The sequence below is a fragment of the Benincasa hispida genome, chromosome 6, assembly GCF_027475165.1.
Source record: "Benincasa hispida cultivar pf3 chromosome 6, pf3_genome.v1.1, whole genome shotgun sequence".
Classification (NCBI taxonomy): domain Eukaryota; kingdom Viridiplantae; phylum Streptophyta; class Magnoliopsida; order Cucurbitales; family Cucurbitaceae; genus Benincasa; species Benincasa hispida.
Genome location: NC_143483.1, coordinates 58,458,545 through 58,472,487, shown reverse-complemented (window position 1 = coordinate 58,472,487; position 13,943 = coordinate 58,458,545). Strand labels below are relative to the sequence as shown.

The window sequence follows — 13,943 nt, the reverse complement described above, 5'->3', positions numbered from 1 at the left end:
TTATGTGAACCCTAAACTTCCAATATTGTGCTATACGAGCATAGTTCAATAAGCGTAACTTTAAGGTTATAGGTTCAACCAAACTTTAAATATTATGTTTTGTCTAGTAGATTGTGAAATTTAAAAAAATCAAAATTTAAAAACTAAATTTGTAATCGACCTTGAATGTATTAGGGTAATTATCTTAACCATTCCTTCCACTTTTAGTAAAAGATAGAGATACCCACAAAAAATTTCAATTTCAGGTGGTAAAAATAGCTCAACATAATAACATTTTTGCATGTTTAAGATTTAATGCTAGCTCTCTAATTTCTCTAAAAATCAACTATAAAAGCATAGATTAGAGAGGGAATAATTCTTATTCAATGTCCACATGAATCATTAATTGTGAGAGGAATTTTATTCTCGATTTGTTGCAATTTTATTTTGTTTTTCTCCCCTTACACATTGCTGGTATGAGAAGAGAAAACCATGAAATTATTAGTTTTCTATTTTGAGTTCCTAAAATAGTTGTTGGCTACAAATGGCCCAAACATTCTAAGATAGATAGCAAGAGACAGTAATGTAATGAATATAATTCAACCAACTTGACTTGAAGGCAGTTTCCCTTCTGTGAAGCCTTCAGCTTTTTCTTGCTTTTACTGATAACAGGCTTTGCTTCAATAGTACTCTTGAAATGGCTAAGACCAAAATCAAGAGCAGCCATTAATGAAAGCTTCATGTTTCTCTAAGAATCTGTTTGGTTCCATAGAATCCTCAGAAAAATAAGAGAAAAAAGAACCAAAGCTCACTCTTCTTTCTTTCTCAATAAGTCAAAGCCATCAACTGCCATTCTCTGGTTTGATTAGACTTCATCTTATTCGACGGTTTGTTTTGTGTCTTATCACTTCCATTGCAGGTATCATCTCTACGAAACTTCTTTGAGACATTCGTTTTGTTTATTGATTCTTAGCCTTCTTTCTATGCCTTTCCTTTTTTTTTTTTTCCTTATTCTTTATTTTGGTTCCACGCTACTGTTTCCTTTTGGTTAGTTTTGAACTGAGTGATTGAGATGAGAAAATAACCATTCATTTTCCTGGATTTTCTCAGGGTCTGAAATTATTACATGATTTCCAAAACCATGCAGAGTTATGTAGGAATTGTTGGAAATGGTTTGTGGAATATTAGTAGTGTTAGCATCTGACTCTGCTCTGCCAATGTATATGAGATCTCAATCAATAAGATATGCCTCAGGACAGTCTAAGCTCAAGAATTTACAAATCATTTCTAACTTGTAACAATCCGAAAGGCATAGTAGATAAGAGCACTGTCAGAAAAAAGAAAGTTGCCCCATCAAAAATGGAGAAACGGATCAGAAGCCGGACAGATAGGAAGAAGTTGTATGAATTTTCGGACTGTAAGTTACGAGGAGAGAAAACCACCACCAAAGAAGTAAGAGATGAATTCAGTAGTTCATCCTCATCTCAACTCATGGAAGTGTCCAGAGGAGCTCAGAAGCTGAATCGGACAATCGATTTGTGGTCTAATGGAATGAAATATGATAGACAATCTGACCAAATTGCAAGAGATTTGTTTGAAGGAGCTCTTGATTTGCAACAGTCCTTGGTCATTCTAGGGAAATTGCAGGAAGTTTCAAGGTACATGACTCAGATGAAGAAAGATGAACGGATGGAAAGGAAAACAACTGGAAATATAGACATGAAGAGAATGTGCTTCAACCAAAATGAATTTCAGAAACCCCGGCTTTCGGCTGATTATTCTTATGGAGATGGTGCAGAGGAACTGAAGAAGATGATCCGAGATCGCCTTGCAAGACAACTCCTCTTTCCGAATACAACAAACATGGCTGAAAGAATCAGTTTTCCTGAAAGTAGTATGGAAAGTTCAGCTTCAGATTTCGCATCCACGAGCTCTAGCCAATCTTCAATGATGTACAACACTACTCCAAACCCAGCAAAGAAGGGTAATGGCAAAAATCTGATTGCCAAGCTAATGGGTCTAGAACCTCAATCAAAGCAAATGCAAGAAAATCTACACAAACAGTTTCTTGATGAGAGTAATTCAGATCGCCAGAGGCCCAAGTATAGCATGGAGATGGCTGAGACAAAGAACCCGAAGTCTGCTACACGCAAGATAGCACAGAGGACCTTGGAGTCAAATCTTGACACCCAGCAATCCAAAGGCATAAATAAACATTCTGCAAAGGAAATGAATGACTATTTCAATTATTCTAGCTACATCCATTCAAGAGAAGAGTTAACCCATACTGCTCCGCCAATTGTACTGCTAAAACCTGTGCGTGTTTCACAGGTTGAATTGGAAGAACGTCAAGCACAAGTATTTGAAGAAGATGAAGCATTTAACAAGAAAAAGTTCATGAAACTGAAGATGAAAGAGAAGTATCATCAGCAAAAGGATGACAGTAAAGTAGAAGCTTTAAGTTCCAAAAAGGTGCTTGCGTCAATAGGGGCTGAAGAGACTACAATCTCAAGGATTTATCACAGAAAAGAAGCTCAGAACCCAAATGAAGATAATTGGAAACCAAAAGAATGTATCAATGTTATCAAGCCCAAAAAAAGGATTTCACATATTCTACTTGATCAAAATCTCCAGAAGAAAGAAGCAACTAATAAGAAAGTTCTTGAATCACAGAAAGAGATTGTAGCTAGAAAAAATCTACTTTCGCAAGCTAAGATTGTGCCAAAATTTCAAGATCAAGTGCAGGGATCCCTTAGCAAACTTCAACGCAGATCAAATGTCGTAGGGGAACCTATCCTTCAGGACTCTACTCCTACATCAGACACTGCCACCGAATGCAGCCCATTTAGCATGAATCAAACAATTGTAGAAAAGGTCATCAATGAGGTTTCAGTAGAGAAACCAGCGGTAAGTCCAAAAGGACTTCCTTTCTTATAGCTTTCACATGCCATTTTATTTATCCTGATATTGTCTGGGAAGAAGATTACTGAGGCGTGAATGCAAAAATTGATTAGTTACAAGCTCGAAAAATTTGATTGTAAATGAAGAAGAGAATTTTGGCATGTCGACAGAATTGAAACTTATGAAATTTCTTTCTGCAGGCCATTAACTTTGGAGGCAAAAGCAATGTTAAGAAGCCTGATCAAACATATTCTCCAGCATCTTTATTAAATATGGAGGAAAAAGGCGGTAGCTCCATATATCAAACATGTGGTAAATCTCCTAACTAATATAACTAGAACAGGTAGAGCAGAACACTGGTTGTTTGCTATGCTCAATAGTGCAAGTCAAACTAAGATCTGCACTAACATCTCAGAATATTTTATTTGATACGAACGTAGGGCATTTTAGATATGAAAACATCTGGTTTCAAATTGATTCATAAGGATCAATAGCTACAGAAACAAATAAATGTCGAGTAGCTATTAGCATGAAGAAAATTCAGTGGCATTGTGGATGGAATGTGGGTATATTAAAACTAGCATAAATATTGAAAAAATAATATAAATAAACATCATATGGTAACATTTTCATCCCATGTTACCACAAATAAATTCTAATAATTCATACAACTAGCAACATTTATTATTTTAGCTAATAATAGATGGAAGAAAGTCTTTATTGATGAAGAGGAGTGAAACAACAAATAATAATGTCCATAACAAGTGAAATATCTTCATCTCCATTTCTAGACAACAACATACAATTGGGGCTTCAATTCTAAATCAAGAGTGATAAAGTTGTTCCATCAGTTCTCTAGATATTTTTAATCAGCTGCTCTTCTTCTGCCTATTCTCAGTGTCTGAAACATAAGTTTACTCTGAACATGCTTTCATTGTTAAGATCAAGATGTTCATGAGTTATTTTTTCCATATTACAGATTACTGTAGCAAAAGCCAGAGTTCTCTCATTCACTCATGCCGCACACCAGAAAGCTCGAAGTACATAGACCATGAAATATCAGTTACCAAACCTGTATCTAGCGCGAAAACTCCGATTTCCATCAGTCCGCCGCCTTCCAGCCACACGAATGAGCTCTACCATCTAAATGCGAATGGTAACGAACATTCTGCATCAATTTTGCAACCATAAACATACATTCATCAGTTTCATTTCATCTAACCAAACAATTACAACATTCTTGAAGATTAATCGGTTGTTTACTTACATCAAACATAGGGAGTTCAAGATTATGGATCTCGCCGGAGGAATCGCCGTCGAATACCTGTGACGTCGTGGAATCTTTGAGAAAATACAGAAAAATCAATGAAACAACAAACGGAGTTGTTGGTTTAAGCTGGCAGTGGCCGATTCGAGAATCGATAAAGGAAGCAGAGGAAGTTGTGGAAGATCTGGAGGAGAGAATATTAGTTGAATTAATTCATGAGGTCTTTGCATGAGCCTTTGTTTGTTCTTCATCTGCCACTTTTTTTTTCTTTTTTTCTTTCCTTTTTTTCAATTTTGAGAAATTATATCAATTTGTATAATAAAATATAGGTTTGAATTCTTCTGATTAATAATTACATCAAATTAAGGTTGAAGGTTCAACACTTGTACTATTTTTTTTTCCCCTTCCCCACTCGAATTTTCAACTGTTCTCTTTTGTACTATTAATATATTTTATTTTAGTTTTAGTCAATAGAATTTGTTTTATTTTGGTTTCTATATTTTTGTGTTTGTTTTAATGTAATAAAAGTTTAAGTTCTATTTAATAAAATCGTTTTGTTTTTTGTTTTTTAAGATTATGTTTGTTTTTGGGTAATTTTTTAGCAAGTTTTTCATCTTACAAACACATACATCTGAATTAGTGAGGAAACTAAACCTTAAACCATCATATCCACATATTCTTAGTTGTAACTGTAACGTATTAAGTTGTTGTCATTTCTTATTACGTTCTAGCCTACAAAAATGTTTTTCTCAAACATGTTTTCAAACGTTTGTGAAAAACCTTTTTCTTTGACCCCATTTTTTAAAACTGTTTTCTCCACAACAATAGTGGAGACTGTGAAATTCGCATGTTGTGCTACCGATGAACTGAATGAGACTTGTTCGAAAGCAATAACAAGTGTTGTATAATCACTTTGATACCCTTGCAAAAGTGTAATTGTAACTGTTCAAGTGTGTGGTAGGGACCCTGCCTCTTGGTTTTCCACTAACTTGCATAACAACAAAACCAATCCTCCAATTAGGTAAGTACTTTAAATATTTTGCAAAGTGCATACTTTCCACTCTCTATTGTTTATATTAGATTGTCATTGTATTCATGTCACTCCAATTTCTTTGTTTTTGGCAAAAGTGATAAAATATTGCAAAGAAGAGATCTCTTTGCCTAAGGTCTAGACAAATCAAAACAAAACCAACATAAAAGAAATAGAGCTCACAACCAAAGCAAATAAGCAAATAAGGAACAAATTTACATCTTCAGATAGAAGAAACCATCAAAATCACAATAATGGAAACTATCCTAAGTCCTTTGACTACATAAAAGAATTAGAGCTCACAACCAAAGCAAATAAGCAAATAAGGAACAAACTTACATCTTCAGATAGAAGAAACCATCAAAATCACAATAATGGAAACTATCCTAAGTCCTTTGACTGTCAAAGGAGTCTTTGGAGGTTTACCAAAAGTTTAAGATTCATTAGCTGCACAGTGACAATCGATCATCAATTTAGAGACACATCACCTCGAGAGAACAGCACTAAAGAAAGAGAGAAATCTACAATACCTTTAAGCAATACTGGCATCCTAATTGTCTTAACTACTTTAGTAGCTAAAATAAATATACTTTACTTTAATTGGCATGAACATTTTCTCTCAAAATGCTTGAGCAAACATCATGATATAACATAGTTTTTAAATGAGTATGGAATATATACACACAAACGTTATAGTTCAATAGGAGATTCCAATGAGTTTTGGAATTTGGTTAGTGGGTTTAAGAATATAATTACGTTTGAACATTTTCCTAAAACAAAACTTTTCGGTGTTCTATTAGTTGAATGATGGGGTCTTTTAATTGGTGAAAAGTTGTTAATTTTTTTTAATATTAACTTTAGAACAATTTCGGTACATTCATCGTTCTCAAAATGCAGTTGCATACGATATTACTCGTAAGACTTTCTTAGAATAGGACAAACTTTCTTCACTTTCTTGTTGATATTCCTTTTTGTAATTCTTCAACAAAAAAATGTAGACATTGTAAAATGCAATATTAATAAATATATGTTGTGAAATTGAGGAGAACAATAGAGAACAATGGATATGGATATAATATAATAAAATAACTAAAATTTTAAAATTTTAACAATATGAAAATTTAGTGGAAATTTAAAGTAGATTTCTCACCAATGTGTGTGATTTTAAGATCCACCAAATATCATTATTACAAATTAGCAAGTAGGATATGGTCTTATATGGACATCAAGCATGAATAACTATAAGGCATATATGGACAACATCAAGATTGACACATGGCTTCTAGGAACTAAGCAATGGGCATCTATTTATTTTTATAATATTTATAATACTCCTCCTTAGATGTCCATATATATATGAAATATGTTTCGTTAAAACCTTATTAGGAAAAATGTAATGGAAAAAAATACTAGTGAAAGAAAAAGAGTACATATTTCATATAATATATACTCCTAAAATAATACAATATATTTACTCCCCTTCATGAAAATATCACTTTAAGATCTCTGAGTCGCAGCATTCCAATGTTGTGCACCCATTTTTCAAAAGTTATGGTTGGTAATACATTTGTAAATAAGTCTGCTAGGTTATGCTTAGAACAAATTTGTTGTACAATGATGTCGTCATTTTCTTCAAGATCATGAGTGTAGAAAAACTTCAGTGAAATATGTTTTATTTTATCTCCTTTAATATATCCTCCTATGATTTGGGCTATACAAGTGTTGTTTTTTATAATATTATTGGAAGATTTTTTTTTAGAAAATAAGCTACATGTTTCACGAATATGCTGAGTCATCGATCTTAACCATACACATTCTCCACTAACCTCGTGAATGGCAAGAATTTCAGCATGATTTGAGGAAGTGGTCGTTATGGTCTGTTTTACTGATCGTCATGATATGTAGTTCCTCCACATGTGAACAGATAACTTGTTTGAGATATAGCTTTGTGTTGATCAGATAAATATTCAAAATCTACATAACCAACTAGGTCAAAATTTGATTTATTTAAATAAAACAAACTCATATCTATTGTTCCTCAGAGATAACGAAATGTATGCTTAATACATTCAGAGATAACGAAATGTATGCTTAATTACGTTTCAATGTATTTTTGTAGGAGAAGAAATATATCTAGCTAATAAATTTACTGAAAATGTAATATATGGTCTTGTATTATTAGCAAGATACATAAATACACTAATTGCACTAAGATATGGTACTTTAAGACCAATAAGTTCTTCATCATCGTCTCGATGTCGAAATATATCTTTCTTTATATCCAATGAGTGGACTTCCATTGGAATATTTAATGGATGTGCTTTGTCCATATAAAATATTTTCAAAATTTTTCCTATATAAGTTGACTGATGAATAAATATTCCATTTGCTAAATGCTCAATTTGCAAACCAGGGCAAAATTTTGTTTTTCCGAGATCTTTCATCTCAAGTTCTTTTTTAAGATATTCTATTGCCTTTGAAAGCTCTTCGGAAGTTCCAATTATATTCAAGTCATCAACATATACAGTTATAATAGCAAATTCTAATTGTGATTTCTTTATAAAAACACACGAACATATTAAATTATTTTGATATCCTTCTTTCAATAAATATCCCTCAGGCGATTGTACCACATCCGTCCTAATTGTTTCAATCCATCTAGTAATCTTTGTAACTTTATTGAATACAATTATCGAAAATTTGATTTATATATTTCAGGTACTTTAAATCCTTATGGGATTCTCATATAAATATCATTATCAAGAGATCCATATAAATATGTTATGACTATATCCATGAGATGCATATCCAGACGTTCATACACAGTCAGACCAATTAAATATCTTAGTGTAATTGCACCAACCACTGGAGAATATGTCTTCTCATAATCAATATCAGGTCTTTGTGAAAAACGTTGCGCAACTAGTCTTACTTTGTATCTTCTGACGTCATTATTTTCATTTTTCTCATAAATACCTATTTGTATCCTACAAGTTTGACACCTTTTGGTGTTTGGACTACTAGTCCAAAAACCTGTCGTTTGAAAGTGAGTTTTACCTCGATTACTTCTTTCCACCGAAGCCAATTTTTTCTATGTCGACATACTTCAACAGATTTTAGTTCATGATCCTCATTTTCAGATATAATATCAAAAGCAACATTATATGCACAAATGTTGTCAATAACTACATTAGTTTGATTCCATCTTTTTCCTATCATAACATAGTTTATTGGAATCTCATTATTATCTTTAAGTATTTCACCTTCCTCATTAATCATATCGAGGATTTCTTCATGAGTATTATATCCTCAACCAAGCCTTTTTACTATTAATTATTTTTCATTTTCGACGATTTTTATCTTTGGAACCCACTAGTCTACCACGCTTCTAGCGTGTTCCAAACTTATTAGGTTTATGCTTGCCCCTAGATCGCATAGTGCATGCCCAGTATAAATTCCTCTGATTGAGCAAGGTATTGTAAAACTTCCAGGATCTTTCATTTTTTGAGGAATGATCGTGTTGCCGACTTACGTTAGAGCCACCATCTCGTACTTCCCTATGCCTTTTTTCTTGGTTATAATATCTTTGAAGAACTTAGTATATGTGAGCATTTTCTCTATTGCTTCAATGAAAGGGATGTTGATATGCAGCTGTTTCAATATTTTCAAGAAGTGTTGGTACTGATTTTCATCGCTTTTCTTTTTTTTCAACCTTTGTGGAAATGGAGGTGGTTGCACTTCTTGTATTGACGGATTTGCTGTGGTTATCTCTTCTCGTTCTTGTTCTTCCTTTTGAACAATTTCCTCAGATGCATGATCTTCGCCTTGGATTTTAGATTCTTCATGTGATTTTATTTTTACGACCTCTATTGTCATGCGTCCACTTCTTAATGTCACCGCCTGACATTGTTCCTTGCCTTTGTCTCTCATATAGTAAGGAATTTCAATGGTGCTGGGAAGTACTTCTTGTTGCCTGTTCTTCAACTCGCCTGCAATCTGGTCCATTTGTACTTCAAGATTACGAATGGATGTTGCTTGATTTTGAAGAATTGTTTTATTCTTTTGAATGTATTCCGTCAATAAATTTCCCAAGGAAGATCATGAAGAAGACTGAGATGAATGGTTGTCTGCTGAAATTCGTTTGGTCTTTGTTGAAATCCTGGTGGTCCATCTCTGCGTGCTTGTTGCTGATTACCACCCCAAGAAAAATTCAAATGGTTTTTCCAGCTAGGATTGTATGTGTTAGAGAAAGGATGAAGTAGACAGATTGAGGATTGCGCGAGCATTCCTCAAAGGAGTGAGGTTCTTCGCAAAAGACACAATTTCCGTTGTTCATTTGGGCAATCACATTCACTTGCCCGCCTTTTGTACCAATCTTTGTCATGCTCATCGCCTGCAACAAGTTTGTCGTCGCATTAACTTGTGACTGCAGAGATGCGATAGCATCGTTGTTCTGGGTATTGTTAGTTCTGGACCCATATTCATCTTTCTGCCAGTCTTTGCGATTCTTTGAGATCCGATCCAATATATTCTTGGCCTCAATGTGAGTTTTGTTTAAAAGTCCACTTGTCGTTGTAGCATTCACAATGGTCTACGATCCTGAGTTCAATCCATAGTAAAAGATTTCCATTTTGAGACAATCGGGGAGTCCATTATGCGGATAGTCCCTAACTAGTTTTTTTTAATCTTGCTCACACATCGCTAAGCGTTTCTGATTTTCTCTGCTGAAAGTTTATGATTAACCTTCTCCTCCTTGCATTTTCCATTGGTGGGAAGTACTTTTTCATAAACTTCTCTACCACTTGTTTCCATGAAGTTATCTCCCTTGATTCAAGTGAGTACGCCCATTTTCTAGCTTCATTGCATAGTGAAAATGGAAATAGTGCAAGTCGTACTTCCTTTGGTGTGATGTTTGGAAATATAAAGGTATTGCATATTTCAACAAAACTCCTCAAGTGAGCATGAGGATCTTCACCGCGTCTTTCCCCAAATTGCTCGGCCGTTTGAATCATTTTAAGCATTACGGGCTTCATTTAAAATCTTGTTCCGTCCAAGGCTAGTCGCATGATTCCTGGAGAGAAATCATATAAGTTGGGTGACACATTATCCCTGATGGGTCTATTGTGATCATTTGTCAACAAAATTGGGTTGGTGATTGCTTCATTGTGATTATTTTCTTCTCGTAGTTCCTCCAGATGGTTCTGTTGTTCGGCCATCCTACGAGCTCTGTTTTGTCTTCTTCTTCGGTTGGCTCTATGTCTTCTTCGAAAAGTTCTCTCTATTTTTGGGTCGTATACAAGCTCGGGAGTATTTCTTTCACTCATACAGCGTTTATGCCTTTCTCGTAATCAAGGTACAATACTCTAGAAAGTCGAGGTCTGCAAAGATCAATAAAAATAGTTTTAGCACACTTAGTTACTGCAATCCCCGACAACAGTGCCAAAAACTTGATGCGTTCTGTACATGCGATGAAATAATAATGCTTATGAGATTTAATGCTCGGTTTTCTTTAGTCAAACCCAAGTGCAAATTTGACCAAAGTTTCTGATGAGTCCAGGGTCGAACACAGGGATTGCTTATAAGCACGAGATGAAACTAAAAATATGATCTTAGCGCGAGTTTAAAATGTTCAAAGGAGTGATCGCATAAGCATACTTAAACCTAAATATGCGATGAGGATTGTATTTAAAATGAAGCAGTGCGAATTGGATAACAGTTATGCGATAGAAGGGTTGAAAAGAATTTTTACTAACATTTTCTAAACAACTAGATGAAATATGCGATCAAGCTATACACTCAATGTTACGACCGACACTTCTCAGTGTTCTTTGCCACATTATCTTATCTCTAAGATGCATGCGATAGATGTAATATGCAGAGAATGTATTTATTTCTAAGAAACATTTTCTCTCGTTTTATGAGGTCTTAATCTAAATTCTTTCAAACTTAGATTAGTTTTACTTAGATCAATTTCTCAATTGATTCAAGCAATAAATATAAGCATGCATAAAACAAGTTGATCGCATGATTCCTTCATTTATTTAGTCATGTTAGCTACAATCTTCTCAACCCATAAGCGATTTAGCTATGCATGATATTGGTGAAAAAGATAGACAAGATATATAATAAACATGTATTCATACTGCAATTCTGAATTTGTCAATACAAGAAATACAATACAAATACACAAATAAAGAGAAAGGGTCAAAGAGTCAAGTCGGGGTTTGCAATGTCTTGCTTCCTCCAGTTGTTTTACTGTTGTTTCGCTTAGATAATCGAACAATATTATATTTTTCTTTCCCTAGAATCCTAAGCTCTCACCAAGGAGTTTCTATGGAAGATTGATAAGGGTTTCAAGTAGAATCCCTTCTCAATGTGTTCTTTTCGTCTCCCACAATGTATCCCCAATATATGTCATGATGTATATTAACTCTCTTCTGTATGGCATTTGCATGGGTATTTATAGGCGTTCGCGAGCACTTCTTTTCTCAAGCTCATGATTACGTTGATAGGGCACGTTAAATTCCATATCCTGTCGCGCCGTCTGCAACGTGTCAGTGGTTCATTGAATCTTCAACACAGTTTTCCTGTCGGCCACCAACGCAACTTGTGATATGACACCCACCGCCCATGTCATATCATGTCTCAACGCTTGCACCTTATGCGATCATCTTTATTTTTCTTCTCAAGCAACTTCTTGCTTTGAACGCATTAGTGGGTATGTGATCACGCGATCATCAGACTGTTGAAGGATATACTAGATAAAAGTAGCAAAATTAGTCTAAAATTTAAATGCGTTATGCGCTAGAAGTATGTGATCACGTGCTTTGCTTTTTGTATAGATTTATTGGTAAAAAATTATCTAAATTGCATGCTTTTGCCTTATTATTTTAAATGAAAGAGATATAATAACTTGTATTTTTACAAGTTATCAGTCATTTAGTTACCGTTTTTTATCAAAAACTTACTAACACTTAGTAATTCCCGTAAGTGTGACCTTTCATTTCCAGACCTCAAAGGTTGGCCCCAACGATGCTACCGAATTGGACAATCAAGGTTGAAAATAGACTTAAGAAATCCTATTTATTTCTAGAGTTTGAGATGTTTCAAATCCCATGTTATAACCCTCGGAAGGGATAGCCGTTGTAAAACGGCTAGCTTATGTCGTCTAAAAACGGCAAGCAGGCGCAACATAGGAATCTCACGGTCCAAACTAATGGAAGAGACTGCAGGACATGTTGACACACATCCTTCAACCACTTGCTATGAACTACTTCCTCTATTCACCTTGTTGTTGACCCATGCAAACACTTTCCAAATGGAGGTCGCTTCTAGGGTGATACGAATCTGAGCATGAATCTCATGGTGTGAACTCTTAAGGACATGAGAGCTAAGAACAATGTATCGTATATATTATTAATCTCTCACTGAAGTGCTCTATTAGTTTTGGGCAAACATAATTTAGGTATATTCCGACTAATAAATAACCTCCAGTCTAGGTGATTTTTCCAAGTATAACTTTTATATTTGGATTTAACCTATGATGTCTAGGTGATAAACCAATTTTAAAATCTCACATCACTCACGCATGCTCACAAAATGGGGTTAACAACACTAAATTATTTGGCTATAATCCCTAGGTAGATCGTTAATTTAAGTACCTCCAACCTTAGACGAGATTATAAATCGGTTGAGTTTGTAACCATAATTTTACAAGATAACAACCTATTTTAACTATTAAAAGAAGTTGTTATTTATTAACCCTAGGTGAGCACACATCTTATCTTTATTATGGATTTTAAATGTCTAATCCAATTTTATAACAACTTATAAAACTATAGACATGTTTTTCATCCATAACATACATCAAACATTTCAGGATTTAATATAACATTTTATATTAAACACTTGAAACCTTAACACATGCATATTATACATTTTAACTATTTATAATATACTTTCAATGCATGTTGCATGCTTCCTATGGTGGGATTTTAAATCAACATGGCATACTATTTATACATACAAAATTTATTTAATTATAATATACATTCATAATGCATAAATAATTAAACACACACTGATATGACCAGTTTTGGCATCCTAAGCAAGCAATCAACCTAAATTATTACAATAATAATTAAAACCGACTTCAGATAGCTTCCAAACTTCATGAACTGCCCCGAACCGGATTAAAATTGCCTGAACCAGACCTCCAAGACTCTAAAAAAGGGTTGAACTATCCAAAATTGGGTTGAACCGGACCTTCAAGACTCGAATTGACCAAATCGATTCATTTGAACCGTCTGTCAAGTCAACTGCGTGCTTTATAGGCTAGGATGAATAACATTGCGACGCTTCATCCCAACGTTGAAACACCGCGGGATATCCTCACTGATTTGGGCTGATTGAAGAGTAGCGTTGCAACTGACCTTTCTTGCTTATTTCTTTAATTACAACCTAATTGTAACTCTATTAACTCTAACAAATTTACAGATACTTAATCACACATTAAGACCCATAAACAAAGAGCCAATTACAACAATTAATACTTAATTGAAGAAAAATTAAATCTCAAAACTGAAATTATCCATATCAGTTCCCATTTTCATACAACTTATGAAAATTACCTACTAAGCTAAAATTAACACGAATTGAGTGCTTAAATCATGCTTTGATATCAATTGATGAAGTAAACGTGCAATTAGCAAAAGTAATTTGGATCTTAGGTACTTTAATTTCTTCAATTTTAGCAAATAAACATAC

General features: G+C 34.2%; 1 protein-coding gene and 1 long non-coding RNA gene across 2 annotated transcripts; one reads left to right on the top strand and one right to left on the bottom strand.

Annotated features, from left to right (window-relative positions):
* The first annotated feature begins 600 nt into the window (after positions 1-600).
* Positions 601-4,529, top strand: LOC120079462 (uncharacterized). The gene is made up of 5 exons (XM_039033657.2): positions 601-898; positions 1,090-2,886; positions 3,081-3,192; positions 3,860-4,036; positions 4,159-4,529. Exons 2-5 carry the CDS (start codon positions 1,225-1,227, stop codon positions 4,377-4,379), a joined length of 2,172 nt encoding a protein of 723 aa, XP_038889585.1. The 5' UTR covers positions 601-898; positions 1,090-1,224; the 3' UTR covers positions 4,380-4,529.
* LOC120079463 (uncharacterized) lies at positions 3,561-4,289 on the bottom strand. Its single transcript, XR_005482240.2, has 2 exons — positions 4,148-4,289; positions 3,561-4,048 (listed from the first exon to the last, which is right to left on the bottom strand). It is a non-coding gene; the product is annotated as an uncharacterized LOC120079463 (long non-coding RNA).
* Positions 4,530-13,943: the final 9,414 nt, after the last annotated feature.

What these genes read in the sequence shown, in the direction of transcription:
- LOC120079462 (XM_039033657.2), top strand. Translation starts at nt 1,225, where the DNA reads ATGCCTCAGGACAGTCTAAGCTCAAGAATTTACAAATCATTTCTAACT. An exon ending in TTTCAGTAGAGAAACCAGCG is followed by an intron (nt 2,887 to 3,080) that starts GTAAGTCCAAAA and finishes TTCTTTCTGCAG; the next exon opens with GCCATTAACTTTGGAGGCAA. An exon ending in CTACCATCTAAATGCGAATG is followed by an intron (nt 4,037 to 4,158) that starts GTAACGAACATT and finishes CATCAAACATAG; the next exon opens with GGAGTTCAAGATTATGGATC.